The sequence below is a fragment of the Henckelia pumila genome, chromosome 4 (genome assembly GCF_033568475.1).
Source record: "Henckelia pumila isolate YLH828 chromosome 4, ASM3356847v2, whole genome shotgun sequence".
Classification (NCBI taxonomy): Eukaryota; Viridiplantae; Streptophyta; class Magnoliopsida; order Lamiales; family Gesneriaceae; genus Henckelia; species Henckelia pumila.
Genome location: NC_133123.1, coordinates 220,281,091 through 220,306,855, shown reverse-complemented (window position 1 = coordinate 220,306,855; position 25,765 = coordinate 220,281,091). Strand labels below are relative to the sequence as shown.

Genomic DNA, 25,765 nt, shown 5'->3' with positions numbered 1-25,765 from the left:
CATATGTTTTATGAAGTAGATTAAAAAATATATATTTTATGAAGTGAATAGATAGTTTATAGTAATTTTTTTTCAAAATGATATTTACGATATAAATAAAATTAAAAAATTAAAAAAAATTGATAATCCCAGAGATTAATCAACTTAATTTAATAATCTTTTAATTCATATTATATGATAATAAACATGAAAACTTCAATGTTAATATCGTAGATCAATTTTCTGAAACAGATTTCAGATCAAATTCATAAAAACTATTATTTTTCATGTCAAATTTATTACTTTAAACTAAAAATATATAATACGTCGATCAATTTCACGGAGATAAATTCTTGAAATCTTCTTATAAAAAACTTAATTTGACGTAAACAAGGGATACAAAACTATAAAGTAGAAATTTTATAAGAATATATATATATATATATATATATATATATATATATAATAAGTTTTATTTTTAGCATTAAAAAAAAATTGTAGCAGAAAATGTGGGTTCTGAATAGTACAGTGAATATCTAAATTTCACATAAAGAGAATCTATACCTCTGTATGGACCATGTTCCCTCTAAATATACTGGACCCACAAATCGCTTCACACTTCCTCATTGCTTACCCCACCCCACTCTAAATTTATTTCCCACAATTAATAAACCCATACATATATTATTTTTCGACTTTTTTTAATCAATATAAATATATATTCGAACTTAACGTCAAAAGTCTCAAAATTAATTGAAGGACCCTCAAGAAACTCTAAAACTAATATAAATAAAATTAATAAATACTCAAAAATAAAACAAAGGGTCGTATCGGTTCATGTCTGTAATGAAAAATAAAACTTCTAATATTAAAATAAATATTCTTTTTATTTATCGAATCAAATTAGATGTTAATGTCATAAAATTAAAAAAATGAAATAATAGCACGTGAGTTTTTGTACATGATTAATAGGTGGAAATGAGACATCTCTGTCTCTCAATTTATAGCATGATGATACTTTTTTTTTTTTTTTTATCAGTAAATAAATAAACAAATATACGAAAAGCCCAAATCATTCAGAAGTCCCCTCTCAGCTTGTGCAACAAAAATATTTTATTATAGAAAGGAAAAAAAAAAAGAAGCATAAATTATTATTATTATTATTATTTTATAAATAGATATTAAAAATGGAAGAATATGGTCGCTTTAAGCTAATAAAAACTTGCCTTCAACTCTACGTGCACTCACTGCCATTTACTATCAAGCGCTGATCTCCTGCCTATGCCGACGCCCGTTAACGCCGCCAGACAATGCCTGACGCAGGAGGCGGCGGCCGCCCTTGACGACGCGGTGGCGGTGGCTCGCCGCCGCGGGCACGCTCAGACGACGTCGATGCACATGGTGTCGTCGCTCCTATCTCTCCCAAACTCTTCTTTACGTGAAGCATGCATGCGGACGCGCAACAATGCGTACTCCACTCGGGTTCAGTTCAAAGCTCTGGAGCTTTCTTTGAGTGTTGCTCTGGACCGTTTGCCTTCTTCACAGGCGGGGAAAATCGAGCAGCCGGCGGTGTCGAATTCTCTGATGGCGGCTGTGAAAAGATCGCAGGCTAATCAGAGGAGGCAGCCGGAGAACTTCAGCTATTATCAGCAACAGCAGCAGCAGTATTCTTCGTGTTCATCTGTTCCTATAGTGAAGGTGGAGCTGCAGAATTTGATACTTTCGATTCTCGATGACCCTTTAGTGAGTAGAGTGTTTGGGGAGGCGGGATTCAGGAGTTACGACATAAAAACAGCTACTCTTAGGCCTGGGAATAGTTTTCATGCGCCCCATCTGTTTGGTTATTCGTCCAGGTACAAGCGGCCAAACCCACCTTTATTTTTGTGTAATTTTGGTAGTGGTGACAGTATTAGCGAGGTTGGGGGGAAAGGTTTTAACTTTCCTTTTATGGGTTGTTTTCCTCGGGATGAGAATTCAAGAAGGATTGGTGAAGTAATGGTGAAAAACAAGAAACGGAATCCGCTCCTTTTGGGGGTTTCTTCCGGAGATGCCCTGAGGAGTTTCTTGGACGTCGTGCGGAGGAAAATTGACGGTGTTTTGCCGGTGGGTTTGAGTGGTTTGAGTGTGATCTGCGTCAAAGATGAGATCTTGAGGTTTGCGAATGGAGATTTGGATCAGGATTCATTGAAGTTGAGACTCGAAGAGGTGGAAAGGATGGTGGAGAATACTTTGGGAAATGGGGTTGTGTTGAATTTTGGTGATTTGAAAGTATTGTGTGGCGATGTTGTTTGTATTGATGGTTTGAATTATTTGGTGAGCAAATTGACTGGATTGCTGCAGATTCATGGTGGGAAACTGTGGTTGATTGGCGCTGCTGCTACGCATGAAATCCATTTCAAGTTCTTGAACAAATTTCCTTCCATTGAAGATGACTGGGACCTGCAAACTCTGCCTATTACTTCTCTTACATTTTCCATGGGTGGTTCGTATCCAAGATCCAGGTAAGTCACAACTTTCTTTCCATTTTTGTTTAAATTATTATGTGTTTCTTGTTCTTGTTCATGTACTTGTGGTTTGTATTTATTCTTTTTCACCATATGTTCTGCTAAATTTTTTTATCATCTTATGATAAATTATTTAATGATTAGGATGCTTGCTTTACGTTTATATATATAATATTTACTTCAAGGCAACAGGATGTCTTGTGATAAGTCAGCCAAACCAAGAAAATAACTCCCTGTACCGTACTCTGTATGTCAGCTCTTTACCTGATGCATGATAGTCTTACTTTCTAGGGGAATTAAATATCAAATAAAATCTTGAATCCCTTTCACATTAAGAATTAGGATTTCGTCTAGATAGTCACAGTTCAAATTCAATATACTGAACTGAATTCTAGTAGACTCTATTAGATTAATCTTGTGCACTGCTTAAAATTGCAGCTTGATGGAGTCTTTTGTTCCGTTGGGTGGATTCTTTTCGATGCCATCTGATACGAAAAATACGCTGGGCAGTTCGTGTCACTATGTTGTCCGTTGTCATCTATGCAACGAGAAGTGTGAACAAGAAGTAAAAGCGCTTTCGAATGGTGGCACTTGTGATTCGGATTTGGAACAGTCACAGTCAAGTTTACCTTCTTGGTTACAGATTTCTGAATACAGCACGCAGAACGGCCTTTCTGACTTAAAGGTGTGTGTTATTGTGTGATTTGACATACTGCTTCTGATGTTGAAGCTTTATGATTCCTGTGCATGTTTTGAGGATGCTGATCATTAGTCCTTTGTTGCTAGAAAGATTGTTCTTCTGTGTATTGTGAGGTACCAATTCATGAATTCGGCTGCGGGGGTGGAATGGGATGAGATGGGGTGAGTGAGAATTTTGGAAGGCAAAACTTGTATTAGAAAAACTGTACAACGATCTCTAAATCATTTCCATTTCAGCATGGGAATCTCCTCCTTTGCCCAGGCTGGATTTAGTTTTATGTATGAATGATAAATGATCAACATGATCAATGTCCTTCAACACACTGCTTTATAAACAACCTTATTTGTTATTGTTCTTCAACATGTCATTGCAACTTATGTTTGAAAATTCTCAGTGCAGGCCAAAGACGATAGATTGTCACTGAATGCAAAAGTTTCTGGGATCCAGAAGAAATGGGATAGTATCTGCCAGCATCATCACTACAACCAATCATTCTCCAAAGGATATACCAGCCAATTCAGTTATCCATTTCCACGTGTTACGGGTTTTCAAGTTTCCGAAGAAGGGAAAGAAAATGCTAGCAAACACTCCAATGAATCATCACCTGAACAAGGAAGTAAGAAAGTAATATCTTGCTTGTCCACCGATTTATGGCAGAGCCCTTCACTTAAAGAACCTAATACATTGGATGTGCTGTCAGAAACCAACAATCCAGATCTTTTATCTAAACCTGTCGAAAATCCTTCAAATTTTGACCGTGAATTGGGTGGCCTCAAACTCTCTGCTTCGAGTGCTAGCATAAACAATGGTCGAAAATCTCCTACTTCAGTGACTACAGATTTGGGTTTAGGGACTGTTTCGGCTGCTACTAACAAAGAATTTGAGAAACATGGGGATCAAACTCATATGAGTACTCTTAAGCAATATGAGGTCAATGATCCTAAGGTACTTTACAAATCCCTAGTCAAAAGAGTAGGTGATCGGCAAGAAGAAGCTATTTATACTGTTGTTGAAGCAATAACTCGATACCATACTAAAATGACTGGTCTCCATGGGGCTAGTCGCAGTGATGCATGGTTTAACTTCCGAGGACCTGATAGATTGGGGAAGAGAAAGCTTGGCCTGGCGCTTGCGGAGATGTTATATGGAAGCGCAAACAGCTTTATTTTCGCGGACCTAAGTTTCCAAGATGAGACGACCCATTCTGATGCACTCTGGAATCTACAAGTGATGAATAAATACGACGTGTCAATGAGAGGGACTGTTGTTGATTACTTGGTCGAAAAGCTGAGCAAAAGGCCGTCGGTTGTGTTTCTTGAAAATGTCGAAAAGGCTGATTTAGTTGTTCAAAATAGTTTGTTTCATGCTGCGAAGACCGGTAGATTTATGGATTTGAGTGGAAGAGAAGTAAACATCAGCAATTCCATGTTTCTTGTAACAACAAGTTTCAAGAAAGATAGCTACTGTTTCTTCGGTGGCAATGAGAGAGCTGAATACTCGGAGGAAGAGATGTCAGTGGTGAAGGGACGTTCAATTCAGATATGGATTGGATTCGACCTTAATGATGATCCCACGAGCGAAAACTCGACTCAATCAGACCCAATTTCTGTGAACAAGAGAAAACTCACTGGAAGCAGCAGCAGAGGCAGAAGCACAGACCGAACAGGCATCTTAGACATGTCGAAACGAGCCCACAAGGGGGTAGACAGATGCCTGGACTTGAACCTTCCCGCTGATGCAAGCGAAACGCCTAGCAAACAAGAACCGGAGTCCGAGTCAAGTTCTGAAAATTCAAAGTCATGGCTGGAGGATTTGGAATGGAAAATTGATCGAGTAGTGGTTTTCGAGCCATTCGATTTCGAGAAACGTGCTGAAAAATTAATCAAGGAGATGAAAGAATGCTCGAACAAGATTTTCGGCTTCGAATGCTCGTTAGAGATAGAGTCAAATGTAATGCAACAACTGCTAGCTGCTGCATATTTATTTGACATCACCAAGGTGGAAGACTGGATTGAACGCGTTCTTAAGCAGGGATTCCTCGAAGCCATTGGAAAGTACAGTATTGATGAACGTTCTGTAGTAAAGCTTATTACGTGCGATGGCGGTTTTTGTGAAGATCGGCAAGCCGGATCTCTCCTTCCTGCAGGAATTATCTTGAATTAGTTTCAGATACATCAAATGATTGTTGTAATTATATATATTTATTAAAGCATGTTATTAAATATTAGTCTTACTCAGCCTGTGGTCTCATTAAGTATTGATTTGCGTCTTACATATGTACTATTCTAAGCCTAGATTGTCCTTTTCTAGTCATTTATCCTCGTTCAGGGGTGTAATTTTCGTGTAAGATTTTAACGTAGTTGTAGCCTACGATTGTGAATTTCAGCACCTTAATAAATAAGAAGTAGCATTATTATGGTATGGATTTTTGTTTGAGATTTAGTTTTGTCAATCTGCGCATCTTCTCGGATTTTATGAATTTACGTAGTTCGAACAGTTCAAAACCCCAAAGACGATCTATGTCCAGATGGAATTTTGGTCTCAGAAATATGATCTCTTCATAAGTCTCTCTCATTCTTATCAATTCATCACATGAGAAAAACGACTAATAGTGTGACAGATCTGTTAGCTCGCAAAACTTTGTCCAGTGACCCAATCATCATTTTAAGTGATCAAAATGTTAAAACACGATTAAAGAGTCATTACTTAAGTAACTCAAGTGATTAAATAATTCCAAATCAAAGGATTTGAGTTCGGAATCTCCGAAGAGTTCGGTTCCATCGAAGTGACTTCGGAAGCACCGTACGTGGATCCGAATGTCCGATTAGAGTTAGGCCAATGTAGATTAGTGAGGTGTCAAAAGTGCACAGACACTTGGAGGATCGGATCTACCCAATGGCGGAGCCAGAATTATCAATTTACCCGGGCTAAAATTTTAAGCCCTTCAATACTTTAATTATTTTAATTGAGCTGCCCGGGCTAATAACACATTAATCCAAATTTATTCAAAAACATATATAAAAAATTCAATATTTTTTTTCCAACCGGGCTAAAGCCCGAATGGAGATATACAATGCTTCGCCATTGAATCTACTATTGTGAGTTCGGATGTCCGAACATAACTGTACAAGACTGTTGGCAAGTCACTGTATGCAGAATTTCGGATCTTATATACTGGGATCCGATCGTCCGATCTCCGTATATAAATAGGCTGTGGATTTCTTACAATCAGTACTGCATGTTTTAGGTACAATCCTAGTCCATTGTATATTTGAGTGCTTCTAGCCGTACCATCGAGGGCCGGGAAATACGGGGTGCTACTGGAGCTGTAGCAGAGCTGTGCTTGAGTTGTGGTCTTTGATTCCAAAAGGCTATCGACGAACGCATGAATAAGTCTGGAATCTTAGTAGCTATTGGGTGTAGTTATTAGCTTAGTTAAAGTTTATAAGCAAGTAATAGTGCTATTATGTTCACTTGGTTTATAGGCATGGGCCTAGACCCTGTGCTTCTAGGAATGCTTCATAGAGGTATGAAAGTACTATCCGATATATCCTAACTGAGTATGCATTCTTATGTGTTGTATTTTTTAAAAAGTTGTGTTGTATTTTATCTGCTATGATATGCATGTATTATTATTGCTTATATATTGCATGTGTGTGTGTGTGTGTGTATATATATATATATATCGCGTTGAACCGTATCTCTTTCAACATAGCCATTACCAGTAGGGTTGCTCAGCTCTCTATTTTAGACGGAAGGAAACCAAGAGTACATAGTAGCCGACGGGTCGAGAGGGCTTTTTTGTTCCGGGATATTTTTTGGACCCACATCTAGATTCGAGTGTATCAGATACCCATGGGGCATCCACGTCGTACTATTTACTCGTGGCGCCTAGACTGAGCATATTGTTCCTTGTTGACCAAATAACTCGTACACATCATATACATGCACATATAGATTTTTATACTCATAATTTCATACAAGCCGATCTTATAGCTCACATCCTTGGTTTTTATGTCTCGGACATCCCATTCCACGAGACAGGCCTCAGGTTAGATGGACCTAGTGGGAGCGGTCACTAAGTTTGCAGGAGCCATGGTGTCTGGAGTGACTTTCCCGGTCCATGTTTTATTTGGGTTTTAGCACACTATTTTCGATATGGTTGTATAACATTTGATATTTAAAGGCTTTCTTCGATGGGTTGTATAAGTATGTTTAAGTTTAATTCCGCTGTTACCTGATTTTGTTTAATGAAGTTAATTGCATGCTTTAAGTTTGTTTTGTCAAGCCTCGAAACTTAGCCTAGTTGACATCGGCGTTATTTAAAGTTTTTATGTTAAAAAACAAGCCTCGGAATATAGATTTCAAGAATAACCAGTCTTTTCATTCATAAACTGAAGATGCATAAGCTTTTACAATGCTTGATCAAATAATAAAAACTAAAACATCAAAGTCTAATGCAGCGGCTTATTTTTAAACATAACTAAAAATTTGGATCTTGATAAGTTTTCACCAATCCCAGAATTAGTTTATCTCATATTCATTCTTATCTGAGATGGGTGATTCGGGTGGGTGAGTGATATGGGTGATACTCAATAAATGGGAAAAATTCCCAACATTCATTTAAATTCATTTTAAGAGGATTTCATTCATATACATAATATAACAGAGTACAGAGACAGAGACTTATTCTTTCAGAAATTCAGAAATCATAAACTTCAGGCAGTGTACCAAGTTACTAGCAAATTTTGTGGCTAACTGATATCAGCCCCTTATATATTTATCCTCTAAAGGGTGAGGAATCCGAACAGAACAGAAACAGAGCAGAGTGTTCAGAATATATATTCCTACCACTAGTTCACAAGTTTTGGTACACCAAAAAATCACAGAGTGCTTATTCATGAAAAAATCATGCTGTAATCGAAAATAAAAACAAAGTTTCATTACTTTAAACAAAACGCCCACTTACCTCTAATGCTTAAATAGGTTTCGGTAGTCTTTGAACTTGCTCAATTGGATTAAAAGCATGAATGAAACTTGCTGACATGATCGAACACGAAGGCTTTCAAATCCACGAACTTGTGCAGAATTTGATGCTTCGAATTGCAGTATCTAGTCGGTTTTGGATAGAAGCTCCTTGTTTGATTCTTGGATGGAACTTAATCCCTTGTTTGGCTTTGAAATTGGCCAGAAAAGGGTATGAGATCTGCTGCAGTTCTTGCTTGAAAAAGGAGAGCTTTCGGATTTGCATAGGCTTGATAATTAGTCAACTGTCAGAATCATTTGCGGCATGTTGAACCGTTGGATCGACCTGAAATTTGGGAAGAATTATCCTCATGACGTGAAATCAATTTTTAACGATAAAGATCTGATTTGGTTGCCATTATATTGGTTTCTGGACGAAAAACAGAAACTTCTTTCTTTTCGCATAGAATCTATGCAGTATTCTTGAGAAGACGTTTAGGTTCACAAACGGAATACTCATGGAGATATTATCTACAAAAGGGTTTTATTCTACTACCAAAGATTATTTCTTCTCGGCCGGAGACTACGTCTCCTTGTACCTTTCCATGAACTTGAGTCGTAGTCCCTCCAGGAACTAGGGCTGGAATCTTAATGGCTGAGGTAATAGGTGAAGCAGAAATAACATCATCATTATCATGAATGGCTGGTCCCTCTGAGCTGTAGGAGAACTGCGTCGCCAATCTACGAGAAACAATGGTTATCTTCCTAACTTTTATGGCATGCGATCTACGTGAGCCCCGCAACTTTCATAGTATGAGGTTTCTTGGAAGAACTATGAGCTGCAACAGGAAGTCAAATGTACATTCGAAAAAAAGGTACATAAAAAATACACAGTTCTTAACTCGAATATGTTACCTGGAGGAGCGAATAGGGCATCAGTAGGGTTATCATATATTTGGGCCCACCATGACATGAAAGGGACAAGGCTGTCACGAGCGATTTCTTGAATGGGAACCACAAAGACACTTGAACACATTAAATTGAGCTTCGCCATGGCCAACGAGAAGTGACGATCAACCAATTTATTCCATACGTATTCAGTTAGAGGATAAGGAAAGTAAAAACGATCTCCAGGAACAGTGGACCGAAAATAAAATTGACGGGCCAATATGAGCGGATTGTACATTTCAAAAAGGATATTGACGTTGTCACTAGTGAAGGAACCCCAAGTGACCAGAAACCTTCGATGAAGACATGCATTCCTTACACCATCCATAATTTGTAGAAAAGTTTTATTTTGATGATACATGACCTCCGAGATTGCTTTGCCGTGTCTAAATACACATGCAGATAATAGCACCTCCTTTCACCAAGAGTATGGAAGAAGGTGACAAGAAAAACAGTAGACACTTTGGTGGTACAATGAGCCAACACATTACTATTAGAAGGACCAATGCTGATAAAATAAAGACTCCTAATGACTGGAAAATAAGAGAAAAGCCAAAGTTGGAGGAACCAGGACACTCCATGGAGTTTACGCAAAGGGGTGTCCAAGACACTCTTGTTCAAACCTAGGTACACCGAACCAAGGAACATGACCCCCAAGTTGAGCACATTTCGTGTGCTCAAGGAACGAGCCAGAAGTAGATACTCATTGGAGGGACGCCCAGAAGCAGGGCAGAACAAAAACCTAGTTGTTTGCAAAACATAACAATAAAATATAGAGCAACTGTTTTATTTCATTAAATGGAACTATTTAAAGAGAGCTTCACCAAAATCTTTCCACTTCAACATGCATTCAGCCCTCATTTTCATTGCATCAGCCAAAGATTTAGTCCATCCATTGTACTCATATTTTTTATTCACCATTTGACTCCTCTTGGTTTGAACTTCTTCATCTGTAGCAAGCACACGAGATTTAATGGTCTCCCCTTCCTCCAGCAACCTCAAACGCCTTGTCTCATCGACAACCAACTCCTCCTTCAGTTTGGCTATATTCTCTCCCTTGGCATCGAGATCTTGCCCAGTTTCAATAATCTTGGTAAAATCACCATCTCTCATGACTTTTAAAGTATCCCAAGTTTCCTTAGAGGAATTAAATGTATCAATCTTGGAGGAGAAAGATGCATACTTCCTGTTGGACTCCTCTTCATGTGAAAGGACAGTAGGGAGAAGGTTTAAAGTCATACCCAATGGAGAATCAGCAAAACGAAGGGAACTCTGAAGCAGTTGGAAAGCTGCCATCATATCATGGCGTTGGGGCTCATCCAAAGAGAATACATCTTGCTGGACCAGAGACTTGAGAGTGGCAGTAGTTGAAGCAATGGAAGATTGAATAGGGAACATGGAAGATTCCAGAGCTGGTTCATTTGTTGCCTTGTGGAAGAAGCTAAAATCTAGATCCATGGTCATTGTGGGAATGGTACAAATTTGTATCCTCCTAGATGCATGATCTTGAAACAAAAGGCACTGAAATGAATAAAGAAGTACCAAACTTCACATAAATATAGACAAGACTAAGAGTTAGCTTCAAAAAAATCGGTGCACTCACAGTATCTGAAGTGCTGTTAGGAACGGCAGCAACGGGAAACCTTGCATCAGGAGCACTCACATGAGCACCAGGAAGTTTCACAATGGAATACTTATGGGGATCTTATCTACAAAATGGTTTTGTTCTACTACTAAAGATGCTTTCTTTTTGGCCGGAGAATAAGTCTCCTTGGCCTTTCCTTGAACCTGAGTCGTAGTCCCTCCAGGAACGGGGGCTTGAATCTTAATGGTTGAGGTAATAGGTGAAGCAGAAATAGCATCCTCATTATTAGGAATTGTTGGACCCTCTGAGCTGTTGGAGAACTGCATCGTCCATCTATGAGAAACAATGGCGCTCTTCCTAACTTTTACGGTAGACGATCTACGTGAGCCCTCCAGCTTTCATAGTGCGAGTTTTCTTGGAAGAACTCTGAGCTGCATCAGGAAGTCAAATGTACATTCAAAGAAAAGTTACATACAAAATACGCAATTCTTAACTCGAATAAGTTACCTGGAAGAGAGAATAGGGCAGTGACATGAGTCATTTTTACGTTTTTTTATTGCATGGTTTTTGTGTGTTTTGCATTAATGTCAAATCATTTTGTTGTGTTAAAGTTAATTTATGTACATTTAGTGTTTTTCTCATGCATTTTGTTCACTCCTCGTGTTTTTGTGGTTATTGTGGCAGGTAAGAAAGGACAGAATAAAATTCAGACGAGAAACAAGGTGCGCCCAAGTGGTCATTTTTGCAGCTCGAGCGCGGTATAAAAAATGTGGACAGAAGCGAGGCAGAGGAGTAGGCGCTCAGGCGGTCATTGCTGCAGTCCAAGAGCATGCTCGAAAAAATGGGACATTATGGATGTATAATTTCCTGCGCCCGGGCTGTCAATTCTGCAGCTCGGGCGCTTGCGCGTAATTTGGAAAGTTTAGATTTTGGGTGTTTCACATGGAAAGGTATAATGAACTGGGCTGGCCCAGTTCATTCTTGCTCTCATGATCTTTTCCCCTCTGGTGGGGAGTTTTTGCCCTCCCCAGGATTCGAACCTTGCACTCCAGGTCATAAATGCAATGTTCCCTCAATCCTGGTACCATTGAGCTAGCTAAATGTTTCAATTGGTATCAAAGCGCGGTCCTTGGAGGGTGTCCTACTGCCACATGAAGCTCATAAATCCTACTACCGGTCTGTAAGTTTTAAATGTTTTATTATGATTTATCAGGAGCATATGTTATGACTTAAGACTTTATGTTAGCAAAGTTTTAAAATACTTAGTTATGCATTGCGATTTACGTGAAGAATATGTGGTGATACAGTATACCCCAAGACATGTTATACGACTGATTGACCACAAGGAATTTTGAATTTGGGAATTCGATTTTATTTTGTTGAAACTAATTTTGATATTTATGATATATGGGTTGTCATTTGAATTTTTGTAGTAACTTATTGATTTTAAGTTAGAATGATTTCATTGGTAAATTATTGGGTTTGTGATGGTAAGAGGTAGCGGACCCTATCTAGGAAATTTTTGTGAAGAGCGGAAGACAAAACAATAAAGGTAAATTCCGATAAGAGGTATTAAGTTAATGTGATAGGAATAGAATTATTGCTTGAAGCAAGAGTAGGATTCCTCGCAAGATCGATTAATCGAGGGTTGTATCATTTTCTTCTTTGGTGAATTTAAAATGTTACTTTATAGAGGCTAGTATATATTTTTGGGAATTAAGTCTGCTTGTGTCAAATTAGGTTAGTCGGGTTCACAGATATCATATTGTCATTCATTTAACTATTAAGGTTTTTCATTTGACGAAGAAGTCATGATTTTCTTGGAGATGACACTTATACCATAAGATTATAGTTGGTGGTTTGTGGTTTTAAGTTTGTACTATTAATTATATGAGGTATAAATTGATGATAAGTATGTTTTGTATTAGGTTCTTGAATCTTTGAAAATAAGAATAATTGTGGAGTTAGTTTGATAAAGAATTTGATAATATTTGATAATACTTAAGGGTTCGCATGGTTGGTGTTACCATGTAAGCTTTATTGGGTTTGACGTTCAAGTCACTATGTTTAAATAAATAGATTTGGGAACTTGTCAGCCTGACTTATAAATATTGTGATGACTGAATGATGAAGGACTAAATTTTTATAGGCTCGTGTAATTGGTCAGGTGTGGCATAACACTTGTTATAAATTTTGGTTTCGATGTCAAGTATAATATAAGCTTTAGATATAGCCTAAGAGTTGACGATATATATATATATATTTGGAGTGAGTTCTTTTGTTAAGAGTTGAGTCGTTTGAGAATTTGGGTTGTTGGTTCGACACACGTATGAGTATTTGAAGCACTTGGAATAATCACGAGTCAGCTTAATGACTTGATATTATAACTGTTATCTCGATACTTTCGTTTTACGTTGGGATTATTCAGTTTATTAGGTAATTGACTTAGTATTTTGATTTTGAGGAGTTTAGATTCCATGGACTGTAAGTAGAGGCAACTAGGAAATGATATGGAATTAACTACTGAATGTTATATGATTACGCTATTTAGAGACGATGACATGTAAATACTGTTAGGGGAATTTCCATCCTCCAATAGGAGAATCTGAGTGCCTTAAGCCTAAACTAACCACAAAATTAGAATTCATATATTTTAAGCATATTTCTGACGTTAGGAGAATTTATGTTGTACATGACGTTTGACACTAAATTCACTTTTTGGGTTTTATTTTGTGTTGGGCTTGGGCTGAGTGGTCCGGGTCGGGTCTGGGGTGTCATGGATCGGGTCAGTAGGGTCCGGGTCCGGGTTAGGTGGGCCGGGCTCGAGTATTTTAATTTTTAAGTATTTAATAGTTTAAAGGTATTTTGGGCTTTAAAAATTAGTTAAAAAATTATTTGGGCCTCCAAATAATTTTATTTGGGCCTTAAATAATTTATTTAAGTTAGCCCAATGATTTTATGGGCTTGGGAGCCCATGAGAATTTTTGGGCCAGTCGGTGGATTTTTGGGCCAGTCTAGAATTTTATTGGGTTTAATTAAATAAATGGGCTTAAATATTTTTATTTAGGCCTAGTTAAGTTAATCAAGTTATTTGGGCTAAGATATGATTATTGGGCTTTAATTTTAATATAATGGGCTTAGAGTGAGTGACCAGCAGTCTGGACCAACCCATGAAAAATAAATAAGTCCGTAATATATATTTAATTATTTTATGCATAAAGTTTATATTTTAAGTATAAGTATATTTATTATGAAAATAAATTAAATATATATTACGGACATATTTTCAGTGCATGCATTCATGAAATTTCTTATGTATATAATTATGTAAATGATGAGCAATAAAATATTTTGGTGGAAATTGAAGTATGTGTGACATATGGGTGGTTTTCCACCATATGATTCGGTAGTTTTACTACCATAGGGGTGGTTATCCACCCTATGATTCGGTAGGTTACTACCATAGGAGGTGATTTATCACCGCCATCGTACGTTGGTTCATGAGACTGATCAGTCGACACATGAGCGTCACACTTATGGATAGGACCATCTTCAGGTTTCAAAAGCATTGCTCAATTATGTTATTTATGATGAAGAAATAATATGGTTATGATTATGGTTATGATTCAGTTTATGATTCAGCAGTTTTATTATGTGATGAAAATATTTCCATGTATGCTCATGTACATGTATATGTATTAGTAATTATGTGATGCATTATTTTAACCTTGTTATAAAGGATTAGACATGTTGAGCCCCTAGACTCACTACGCTTATATGGTGCAGGTGAGCATGCTGAAGTTTATGTAGCTCCTACCGGTGGTGAGGACTTATGAGGTCACGGAGCAGTGGACCCCGTGACCATTGCCTTAGAGCTTTATTATGTTCGAAATATTTTATCAAGGATTTTAAACACGTTTCACTTTACTTATGTTTATTTTCGCATGCATGGGTTTGAATTTTGAGTTACAGATTTTTATTAATATTGCATGTTTTAATATTTTTATTTATTTAAGTTATTATTAAAAGAATTTATTTGTTAGTATTATTTTTAAATTTTATACATATATGTATGGGCATGTATGTATAGTAGTATTATTTTAAAAAAAAAAATTTCGCATTTATTAGTAGTAGATGTTTCAAAAGGACTCTAAGGCCGATATAAATAGAAGATTTTCAGACGTTTTAAGGATTCGACACGCAGAAGAACAAGGCACGGCGGCTGTGAAGGGGTTGGAAGATCGTTCGACTTGTTTTGAGTTTTCTTCTCTTCCAAACTTTGAATTTTTATGTTGAAAAACATTGTTAGATTAATTTTTATGATGAATTGTAGTAGCTAAACTCTCTTTTGTTGGAATTTAGGGGATCCGAACCCCGAAACACGTTCATGTGATTGAATTTATTGGACGAGAGGAGTTTACTTTTATATAATTATTTGATTTTGTCATGGTTTATTTTTCTATGTTAAGGAGTAGCTAACTTTAGCATAAATTCGTAAGTTGTGAATTGTTATTGAGAGATAGATTCATGATTAGGACGAATGACACAATCCATGGACTTAAAATATGCATAGAGATATGATATTTAGTACACGTTGATAACCATAGACCACCCGGTTGAAAGTTGTAGGAATTCAAGGAACGCAAAGCAATCAGTAATGATAAATAATTAAAGAGATTTTATTGTTTCATTAACTTGAATTAGATTGGCATAAACTCGAGAAAGAGTGTTGATATTTCAGGAATTCCTGTTGAATTTATGTGTATAAAAGTAAATGTCAATCGTCCAGTTCAATTAGGGGGAAGGTGAACCGAGATTCCAACAAAATATTCTCATATTATATTTTTCTGCTCTAAAATTTGCTGTGGTTAATTTATTTTAGCTCAAGTATTTTAAGTTGATATTATTATTTTATAATTTTCGTATTATCATTCACCAAAATTTCGTTACTTTGGGTAGAGGAATAAAATAATTGAATTATTGTGACATAGTCCCTGAGGACGATACTCGTACTCAGTACACTTTACTATAACTTGATTCGTGCACTGGTGATAATTTTGAGTATAATTAAGAGATATTTATATTGATTTTAAGTGTTAGTATTTGCTCGATCAAGTTTTTGGCACCGTTGCCGGGGACTATTGAGTACTTTAATTTGTTTTTATTTACATTTCTTTATACCAATTTTAATCACTTTTTCCATCTGTGAACTGCAAGATTATCTTGCAGTGCATGGAACATTCACCTGATTCAAAAATTGTACATTTTGACCCAGAAATCGAAAGAACTTTTCGTAGGAGAAGAAGGCTACAACAAGAAGCAATGGCGGACGAAGAACAACTACGTTTAGATGGAGATGCTGAGAATAATGCACCACCTGTCTACAGATCAATGATGGATAGCGCCTAGCCATCCATTGAAAATACCAGACCAAGAATCATCAGGGAAACCATAGCAGCGAATAATTTTGAAATAAAACCTGTTATCATTAAAATGGTGCAAAACACAGTCCAATTTGGTGGGATGACGATCGATGACCCATATGCTCACCTGAAAAATTTTCTAGAAATTTGTGATAATTTCAAGATGCAGGGAGTTTCTGATGACACTATTCATTTGCGTTTATTACCTTTTTCATTAAGAGATAAGGCTAAAACATGGCTAACGAATCTACCTGGATGTTCCATCACCACTTGGGATGATCTTGCGAAAGCTTTCCTCACCAAATACTTCCCACCATCTAAATCGATGAAACTAAGAGATGAAATCACAACATTTTCTCAAGGAAAACATGAAACACTCTATGAAGCATGAGAGCGCTATAAAGATCTATTGAGGAGATGCCCACACCACCAATTACAAGAAGGTCTTGTGGTACAAACTTTTTATTATGGTCTTCCTCACTCTAATCGCACCATGCTAGATGCAGTTGCAGGTGGTAATTTATTACGAAAATCACCAAAGGATGTATATGAGTTAATTGAGGAGATGACATCTAGTAGTTATCACCCTTAGTCTGAGAGAAGTGCAGCCAAGAGATCCGCAGGAATTCATCAAGTTGATGCATTCACCTCAGTAGCAGCTCAGCTTGAGGTCATGAATAAGAGGATTGAAGAGCTAAGTTTAGGGCATTCTGCGATGCATATTCAAGAAGTGTGGTGTGAGAAATGTGGTGCTGAACAATTCACGAAAGATTATCAGACTAGAAATCCATCATATCAACCATAGGGAGGCATGGTAAACCATGTGGGAAATCAAAACCGCCCTAGGAATGATCCATTCTCAAATAAATATAACCCAGGGTGGAAACAACATCCGAATTTTTCATGGGGAGGACCGAATAATAGGCCCTATGGGAATCAAAATTATGGGAAACAGCATCAGGAGGAGAAGTCGAGTCGGGAACAGATGATGCAAAAGTTCATATCATCCACTAAAACCAGAATGAAAAATCAGGATGCATCGATAAAGAATTTGGAAAATCAGATAGGGCAGTTGGCTAAAGCGATGTCTAGTATAGATCCAAGTACTTTTCCGAGCGACACAGAGAAAAATCCAAAAGAGCAGGTCAAAGCAGTTGAATTGAGAAGTGGAAAGAGGATAGAATCTGAGAGGCAAGAAGCGAAAGAGCTAGAAGATACTATACCAGAGAAAACTGCAGGTAAGTATTCTACTTCTACACAACCACCCACATCACAAAATAATTTTGTTATTCCACCACAGTTTCCTGCAGCTCTCAAGAAAGCCAAGCTAGACTCCCAGTTTGCAAAATTTCTAGAGGTATTCAAGAAATTGAATATCAACATTCTTTTTGCCGACACACTGATGCAAATGCCAAGCTATGCTAAGTTCATGAAGGAGATTCTCTCCAACAAGAGAAAATTGGAGGAGCATGCCATGATTAGTTTGCCAAAAAATTGCTCTGCACTTGTTCAGAACAAGATCCCACCAAAGCAAAAATATCCAGGGAGTTTTTCTATCCCTTGCATAATTAATGATTTGTATTTTCATAAAGATTTGTGTGATTTAGGTGCTAGCATAAATCTAATTCCATGTTCTGTTTTCAGGAAACTAAGTTTGGGAGAGCCGAAACCCACCAGGATGTCGTTGCAATTGGCTGACAGATTCATAAAGTATCCAAGAGGGATAATAGAAGATGTACTAGTGAAAGTAGACAAATTCATCTTTCCGGCGGATTTTGTGGTACTTGATATGCAAGAAGATCTGGACATGCCTCTTATTCTGGAAAGACCTTTCCTGGAAACAGGAAAAGCACTCATAGATGTCCAAAAGGGAGAACTAATTTTGAGAGTGAGAGAGGAGAAAATTTCTTTTGATGTGTTTAATGCGCTTAAATGTTCACAATATAATGAAGAATGTTTTCAGATAGATGCCGTGGACTCACTTTTGTATAATTATGTGCAGGATACACTCCAGGAACCATTAGAAGCTGCACTTGTATCTCCTATTCATGAGGACGAAATAAATTCAGGAAGAGATGAGATAAAGACATACTTGAACGAAAATTAGTCGTGGCAAAAAGGTGGCAAGCTTAAACTCGAAGATCTCGGTGATCGGAAGGATTTAGTACACCAGAAGCCAAGCCTTGAAGAACGACCGGCTGTGGAATTGAAACCATTGTCAACTCATATAAAATATGTATTTATTGGTGAGAATGAAAATTTACCTGTAATAATTTCTTCTACTTTGGCAGATGAAATGGAAACCAAAATAGTGGATTTTCTCAAAAGTCACAAAAGTGTATTCGCCTAGAAGGTGGCAGATATCAAAGGAATCAATTCCTCCATCTGCATGCATAAAATCTTAATGGAAGAGAGCATCAACCCGTTGGTCCAGCCACAGAGGAGATTGAATCCAAAAATGCAAGAGGCAGTGAAGGCTGAAACGATAAAACTTCTGGATGCAGGTATTATTTACCCAATTTCTGATAGTGCATGGGTGAGTCCTGTTCAATGTGTACCGAAAAAAGGGGAATAACTGTCATTAAGAACGAGAAAAATGAGCTAATACCTACTAGGACTGTAATGCCCCAAAATTATTTAATTTTGATCCGAGATTATTTAATTTGAGAATATATGGAGTTCAGATTTAAATTCTAACCCAAGCCTCGGTTAGAAGCATCACAATAGACTGTGAAACCTCCAGTACCCTTCGGAATAGAAAGAATCGTAGCACTGGTTAGTCTCCTCTTCAGATCAACAAAGCTAGCCTCACAATCTGATGTGCAGACAAAAGGCGCATTCTTCTGAGTCAGCTGGGTAATCGGATTGGCAATGGACGAGAAACCCTCGATGAATCGGCGATAATAACCACCTAAACCCATGAAGCTTCGGATTTCAGGTACTGATGTCGGTCTAGGCCAATTCATAACCGTTTCAATCTTGCTGGGATCAACAGAAATCCCATCTTTAGAAATAATATGACCTAGAAAGACAACTCGATCTAACTAGAATCCACACTTAGACAGCTTGGAAAACAACTGCTCAACTCGCAAAATCTGCAATACGGTCCTCAAGTGCTCTGAATGGTCAGTACGGTTCTTCGAGTAGATAAGAATATCATCGATAAAGATAATGACGAACTCATCTAAATAACGCTGAAAGATACGGTTCATAAAACCCATAAAAATCGCTGGAGCATTAGTCAAACCGAATGGCATGACTATAAACTCAAAGTGACCATACCTTGTTCTGAATGCGGTCTTAGGAATATCTTCCTCTCGCACTCTCAGCTGGTGATAGCTTGACCTCAGATCAATCTTCGAATAGACAGAAGAACCCTGCAGCTGATCAAAAAGGTCATCTATTCGGGGTAAAGGATACCTGTTCTTAACTGTAGCCTGATTCAACTGACGGTAGTCGATACAAAGCCGCATAGAACCATCCTTCTTCCGAACAAATAGAACAGGAGCACCCCAAGGCGATACACTAGGTCTGATGTATCCCTTGGCAATCAAATCTTCAAGTTTCTCCTTTAACTCTCTCAGTTCAATAGGTGCCATACGATAAGGAGCTTTGGAAATAGGTTGAGTACCTGGCACCAAATCGATGCTGAATTCGATCTCTCGAATAGGTGGCAATCCAGAAACATCTTCCGGAAACACATCAGCAAAATCTCTAACCACTGGTAAATCTACCAAAGCTGGGCTAGATTTCAGTACATCAACTGCATAAACCAAAAATCCTTCTGCACCTCTCTGTAAAAAACGAGTCATAGATAACACTGAAATCAAAGGAATTCTAGATCGAGAACCCTTACCAAAGAATTTCCACTCGTCTGCCATTTCAGGTCTGAACCTGACAACCTTCAGAAAACAATCAACTATTGCCCTGTACTTGGTCAAAGCATCTATACCGACAATAAAATCAAAATCTGACAGTCCAAGCACAATACAGTCGAATTCTAACAAATTCCCCTCAAAACAAAGTTCACAGTTCCTGACTAGTCTGACATAAACAATTCCTCCACCCAACGGTGAAGTAACAACTAATATAGTAGGCAACAACTCAGTAGGCAAGACATGCAATAACAAAAATTTCTCAGAGATAAAGGAATGGGAAGCACCTGTATCTATCAAACCATGAGCAGAATAACCAAAAATTGAACAGTTACCTGCTATAACATCATCAGGTGCTGCCTGAGCCTGATCCACTGTCAAAGCAAAGAATCGTGCCTGCTGTCTCGGAGGCTGGTTCACACTAGAGTTACCTCCCTGTCTGTTCTGCTGCTGAGGCTGGAAAGAGTGCACTGCAGAAGACTGCCTCTCGGGTTGAGCTGTAGTTCGAGATGAACTCCCACTCTGAGCTCGATCTCTAAAACGCTGAGGGCACACCTTAGAGAAGTGTTCCGATTGCTGACAGGTGTTACAATTACCGAAGACTCCCACACACTGATCCGGTGAGTGTCTTCCCCCACACTTGCTGCAGTACAAGGATGATGATCTAGAACTCTGTTCTGAACCGAATTGCTTCGAACCACTGGAACTAGAAGAACTGTTCCCTTGCCTCTTAAACTGTTTCCCTCTTGCCTTAAACTGATCCCTTCTGTTTCCCCCACTGCTTCCACCTTCATACCTCTGCTGCTGGTTCTGATGCTGAGGTGGCTGATTCTGATATTGAGATGGTTGATTCTGATACTGCCTCTGCTGCTGAGGTGCCACTTGATTACCTCTTTGCCTCCACAAGCCTGCTTCTGCTCCCTTTGCGTGATTCATGGCATCCGCAAATTTGTTAGGCCAGTTGGTGTTTACCAACGTGAAGACGTCGGGGTTCAAACCATTGATGAACTGATCTGCCTTAGCTTCTTCATCTCCGGCAAATAGCGGTGCAAAACGCAACAGACTATCAAACTTAGCTACGTACTCTTCAATGTTTAGATTCCCTTGCCTCAGATTGGCAAACTCTGCTCCCTTATCTTTGCGATACGAGATAGGGAAAAACCGCTTATAAAACTCAGATTTAAAAAGTCCAAGTAACTTCCGTACTTCTACTCTCAAATGCTTTCTTTGTCATGATCCACCAGCTCTTAGCAACCCCACGTAGCTGATGAATGACTAACCTGATTCTGCGGTCATCTGTGTAATCAATGGAATCGAACAGCTGATCAATATCATCCAACCAACTCTCACAGTCAACTGGATTTTCTGAACCCAACAACAACGGCGGATTGAACGACTGAAACCTCTTCAGCAAGGTTTTCATAGGCGTTGCTGTAGCATCCATCTCAACCGTTTCAGTACTAGCTTGCTCAGTTGTAGGGATAACTGGCGGTATGTTTCTGTTTATCACTCGACGAGGACCAATCTGATAATCAAAGGTTAGGACACGAGATATCTCAATCGCTACAATCAGTGCCCTTACAACCTCTTGGAATACCGGATACCAGTCGATAACAGAAACAATGATATCTCAAGTAGATCATGCTTTAAAAATTAAATCACATAACCATGTAATTAAAAAATTCTCAATAATAAATCATGCTCGCATGGAATTAAGTACACAGTTAAATAATTCAAACACATGCGAGGAGCCAATACACGCAGACTCGATCTACCCCGCTCACTCTAGTTCAACCAAGAATCTTAACTCTCTGATACCACTTAATGTGAGACCTCGGTTCTAAACATCTAATAAAGGAGTAAACTAACTAACAAGCAAGGAAATACCAAGACATTTTTTTTTCTAACAGGGCCCGCGCGGCCACGCCTCATCAGGCACGGCCGCGCACGGTGCCCTGGCTCATGCGCGGCCGCACCCTTCCAAGGCACGGGCGCGCATGACGCCCTGCTCGAGAAGGGGCGCAGGCGCGCGGGCGCGCCTCCCTGGCTGCTCCGGTGCTAGAACTCACCAAAAACAAAAACATCAAGCCATACAATACTTCAAAACATAAACATGCGTTACAAACTTGATTCCTCACTTTAAAACATGAGTTCTGGAGTTCAACAACCAAACCAAAGTCGGGAACATGCAACAACAATATAACGATGAAGTTCGATAGCTAGACATGTTCTAACATAACTAGATTGACATGTTGAAATCGACTTCTAAACCGAGTCTCACTTCTACATCTTTCCCATGAAGCTAACCATGCCTCTTCTGACTTGTTCCTGACCCACCTGTTGCCAAGTACACATACAAAACAAAGCAACAGCTGGATAACCGGTGAGAATGATAATTCCAGTAAAAACAACATATCAAGTAATACAACAATAAACATGCTTTCAAGAAAACAACGTAATCAATAACAATGTAATGAAATGCATGTCTTTAAACCGGGATATCAAATCTGATAAACGAGGGATTGCTGCTGTGCTTTTGGGATCCCGAGGATGAGATCACGTAACGACTCACTGACTCTCCCAATCGAGGTGGTGCCACGTATCCCAATCCTCTAGACTTTGAGCAACTATAATGAGTATGCTAGCACTAGGCGAAACGACGACGACCTAGGCCACTCAATTATAGTTCCCAAACGTCTAAACAAAAAGGGCTATTCTGCCCACTGAAATCAAAGTTGGCTCAAGATGAATGCATAACAGAACATAAAACATAGCCATATAATAAAAACTCAAGAAAATCAACAAGACACAAGTTCCTCATGCTAGAACAAGTGTAGATGCAAGTATGTGCTTTTAAGGGAAACTCGAGAACCAACTGTCCCGAGTATGCTATCCTGCTATCTATGACTTCTTTTACCTTTCAAGGCAGTAGTTCCAAATTCTGGGAAGCTACAACAAAAGATTGTATCAAAGTCTAACCAATCTAAACAACAACAAGGCTCAAGGTAATTCTCTATACCGTTCTTCGTCCAAATCTCTGAAACGAACAAATGCTGTTAACCCTGGGATTGACAAACTCCAAACGAATCTGTTCAGATACAAATCAAAGATCAATAAACATGATCAACTTACAAGCCAAGTTCAAAAATTCAAAAATGGTTCGAAATCCCAAAACTCAAACCGACGGCATAACGGCTAAAAACTGAACAAACCGGAAACGCAGACAGCAGTTCATTACCGATATCAACTCAATTCAATGCTAATACAACAACAACAAGGCAATCCCAACAAATCTCAAAACCCACATTTTCAAAAATGGTTTCCAAAAATCATAACAATTCCGAACGTCGCTCTATTTCAAAACCGACAGATAATAAACGATCAGAACTCCGCCAAGAACAACATACTAGAATCTAAATCTATTCTAACAACCTCCGAAAAACAAAACATATCCGATCGGAGAAATACTTACGGTATAACGGATCTCTCACTGCAGTGATCACTAATCTGCCTTCAGAAATAATTTTCAACGGCTGGATCGAGCTCGGACTGAAATCTGGAAGCTTGAGCAAGATATGGGGCGTCTCTAATGGAGTATCTTGGTTGGGAGGAGGAAGGAGGATGATGAGAAAAGTCAATACAAGTGTAGATAATATATAAAATTCCAAATTTGCATTTTAGTCCCTAAAATTTCCAAAATTTGCAAAAAGGACCTGATCAAAATCAAGTCGGCTCGTGAACTCTGTAATCTCCGATTAACTCAAATAAATTTATTTAAGATAAAAACGGGGCGTTACAAAATTTATGTGGGAGGAATCAGATTTTGAGCATGGATATGTGTTCTTGACGTGATATTTATTGTTATATCGCAACCGGATTGAAGAACGAATATCGTTTGTGATTCTTATGATTTTTCCAGCTATGTTTGAATTATATGTTGCTGACATGCTTATATTTTTTGTGTATATATGATGATATGAGGATAGCTATGTTGTATTGATATTGATTTGGTTATCGATTTTCAGTCATTACGCCGCCGGTACACGAATTTGATCGAGTTTGAATATTTATTGATTGAGCTAATAATGATTGAATGCCTTGATGATATATATATTACTTATGAATACTTCAATTTCAGCCTTGGCAAGAGATTGATTGACTCGAGAACTTCGAATTCGAACCGAGGAAGAATTGCTTGAGGATTGAAGTTGATTTGATATTGAAGATTGAGTGATGACTTGAATAGCTTGTGATATATGTGTTCTTGATTGTAGTTTCTGATTTGAAGTATTCAAGAATCAAGAAATGAGAAGGTATAAGACAATATCGTTAGTCAGAGATTTGAAACTCGAGAATGAAGCTTCTTGAGTTATCCCGCTAAACCGCATACTTGCTTTATTGTTTCTTATTGATGTTGTCAATCCATTTTAGGAAGTGGATCTTTATTTGATATGATATGATATGAGATATGAATAAATTTTTATGTCAAGGTATGATACAACCTTATTTTCTAGTCTGATGAGATGACGATAGATGGATATCCATGTCAAGATCATATACGAATCTTGATGGCAAAGTGTGATAGGAATCAATTCTTTATATATGCGTTATATTACTCTATTATTGAGTTGAGATGTTTAGAGTCGATATGATTTTATTTTAACGCATGTATATGTTGATTATATTGAGAATTATATTATCACCAGATGTTTCCGGCTGTTGTCTTGTTTTGTATGTGTGCATGATAACAGATGGGGCAGGAGCTTGCCAGAATCGACGTAGGTAGCTCTCGAGAGAGTCTAGAAGTGGGACTTGGGTTGTTGTAGCTGAATGATGTAATTAGAAGCCTTTTCAAGCATGTTGAGAAACTTATGGCATGTTGTAGTTGAAGTTTACTTTGGACATTTTTTGTATTTTATGCTTTTGTAGCCTTTAAACTTGTAGTTTGATGTAAGAAAGCTTGAATCTTGTGCTTGAACTTGACACATATGTATATACATGCTTTTGATATTGAGTTAGCATGTTTTGGCTAGACTTGAACAACTTTTGACAGCTTTAGAAATCTGTTCATTTTCGAGCAGAGGATGCTTGCTCGATTGGTTATGTTTGACCAATCGAGCGAGGCATGTTAATTTGCAAACCCAAGAGTTTGCATTTTATGCTCGCTCGATCGGTTGATTATGACCGATCGAGCGAGGTTTCTAGTTTTTCAGACCCGAGAATTGCTATTTTCTGCTCGCTCGATCGGTGATCTTCAACGGATCGAGCAAGGTGCATGTTTTAAATTTTTTTTTTAGTTGCTTGAATGATCTTGATTTAATTATTTAAGCTTCTATTTATTTCTCTAATTTTATATTAGCAACCCAAGGCCCCACAAGGATAGTTAAAGGTTGGTGCGTATGTATAGATTATAGGAAATTGAATGACGCAACCCGTAAGGATCATTTTTCTCTGCCCTTCATTGACCAAATGCTAGAAAGACTTGCTGGGTATGAATTTTTTTTTTAGATGGGTATTCAGGGTATAATCAAATTGCGATTGCACCTGAAGATCAGGATAAAACAACCTTTACTTGACCATATGGTACGTTTGCTTACAGACGTATGCCTTTTGGTCTGTGTAATGCTCATTCGACTTTTCAGATATGCATGATGGCTATATTTCATGACATGATTGAAAATTTTCTAGAAATCTTTATGGATGATTTTTCAATTTTTGGTCAATCTTTTCATGCATGTCTGAATAATATAAACACTGTTTTGATGAGATGCGAGGAAACTAATTTG

The 25,765-nt window shown here is 38.0% G+C and overlaps 2 protein-coding genes and 1 non-coding gene across 3 annotated transcripts; 2 read left to right on the top strand and 1 right to left on the bottom strand.

Moving 5' to 3' along the window:
* The first annotated feature begins 1,206 nt into the window (after window positions 1–1,206).
* On the top strand, window positions 1,207–5,573 carry LOC140864233 (protein SMAX1-LIKE 7-like). The gene is made up of 3 exons (XM_073268265.1): window positions 1,207–2,480; window positions 2,922–3,168; window positions 3,583–5,573. The coding sequence occupies exons 1-3, from the start codon at window positions 1,261–1,263 to the stop codon at window positions 5,344–5,346; spliced, it is 3,231 nt and encodes a 1,076-aa protein (XP_073124366.1). The 5' UTR covers window positions 1,207–1,260; the 3' UTR covers window positions 5,347–5,573.
* Window positions 5,574–16,432: 10,859 nt separating this feature from the next.
* LOC140869872 (small nucleolar RNA R71) lies at window positions 16,433–16,539 on the bottom strand. Its single transcript, XR_012146863.1, has one exon. It is a non-coding gene; the product is annotated as a small nucleolar RNA R71 (small nucleolar RNA).
* A 376-nt stretch (window positions 16,540–16,915) lies between these two features.
* Window positions 16,916–18,211, top strand: LOC140862782 (uncharacterized). Its single transcript, XM_073265814.1, has one exon. It carries the CDS (start codon window positions 16,916–16,918, stop codon window positions 18,209–18,211), a length of 1,296 nt encoding a protein of 431 aa, XP_073121915.1.
* The last annotated feature ends 7,554 nt before the right edge of the window (window positions 18,212–25,765 follow it).

Excerpts from the sequence above, each read along its gene's own strand:
- LOC140864233 (XM_073268265.1), top strand. The coding sequence starts at position 1,261 with ATGCCGACGCCCGTTAACGCCGCCAGACAATGCCTGACGCAGGAGGCG. Across the intron at positions 2,481-2,921 it reads GGTTCGTATCCAAGATCCAG|CTTGATGGAGTCTTTTGTTC; the intron begins GTAAGTCACAAC and ends TTAAAATTGCAG. Across the intron at positions 3,169-3,582 it reads ACGGCCTTTCTGACTTAAAG|GCCAAAGACGATAGATTGTC; the intron begins GTGTGTGTTATT and ends TTCTCAGTGCAG.
- LOC140862782 (XM_073265814.1), top strand. The coding sequence starts at position 16,916 with ATGGTAAACCATGTGGGAAATCAAAACCGCCCTAGGAATGATCCATTC.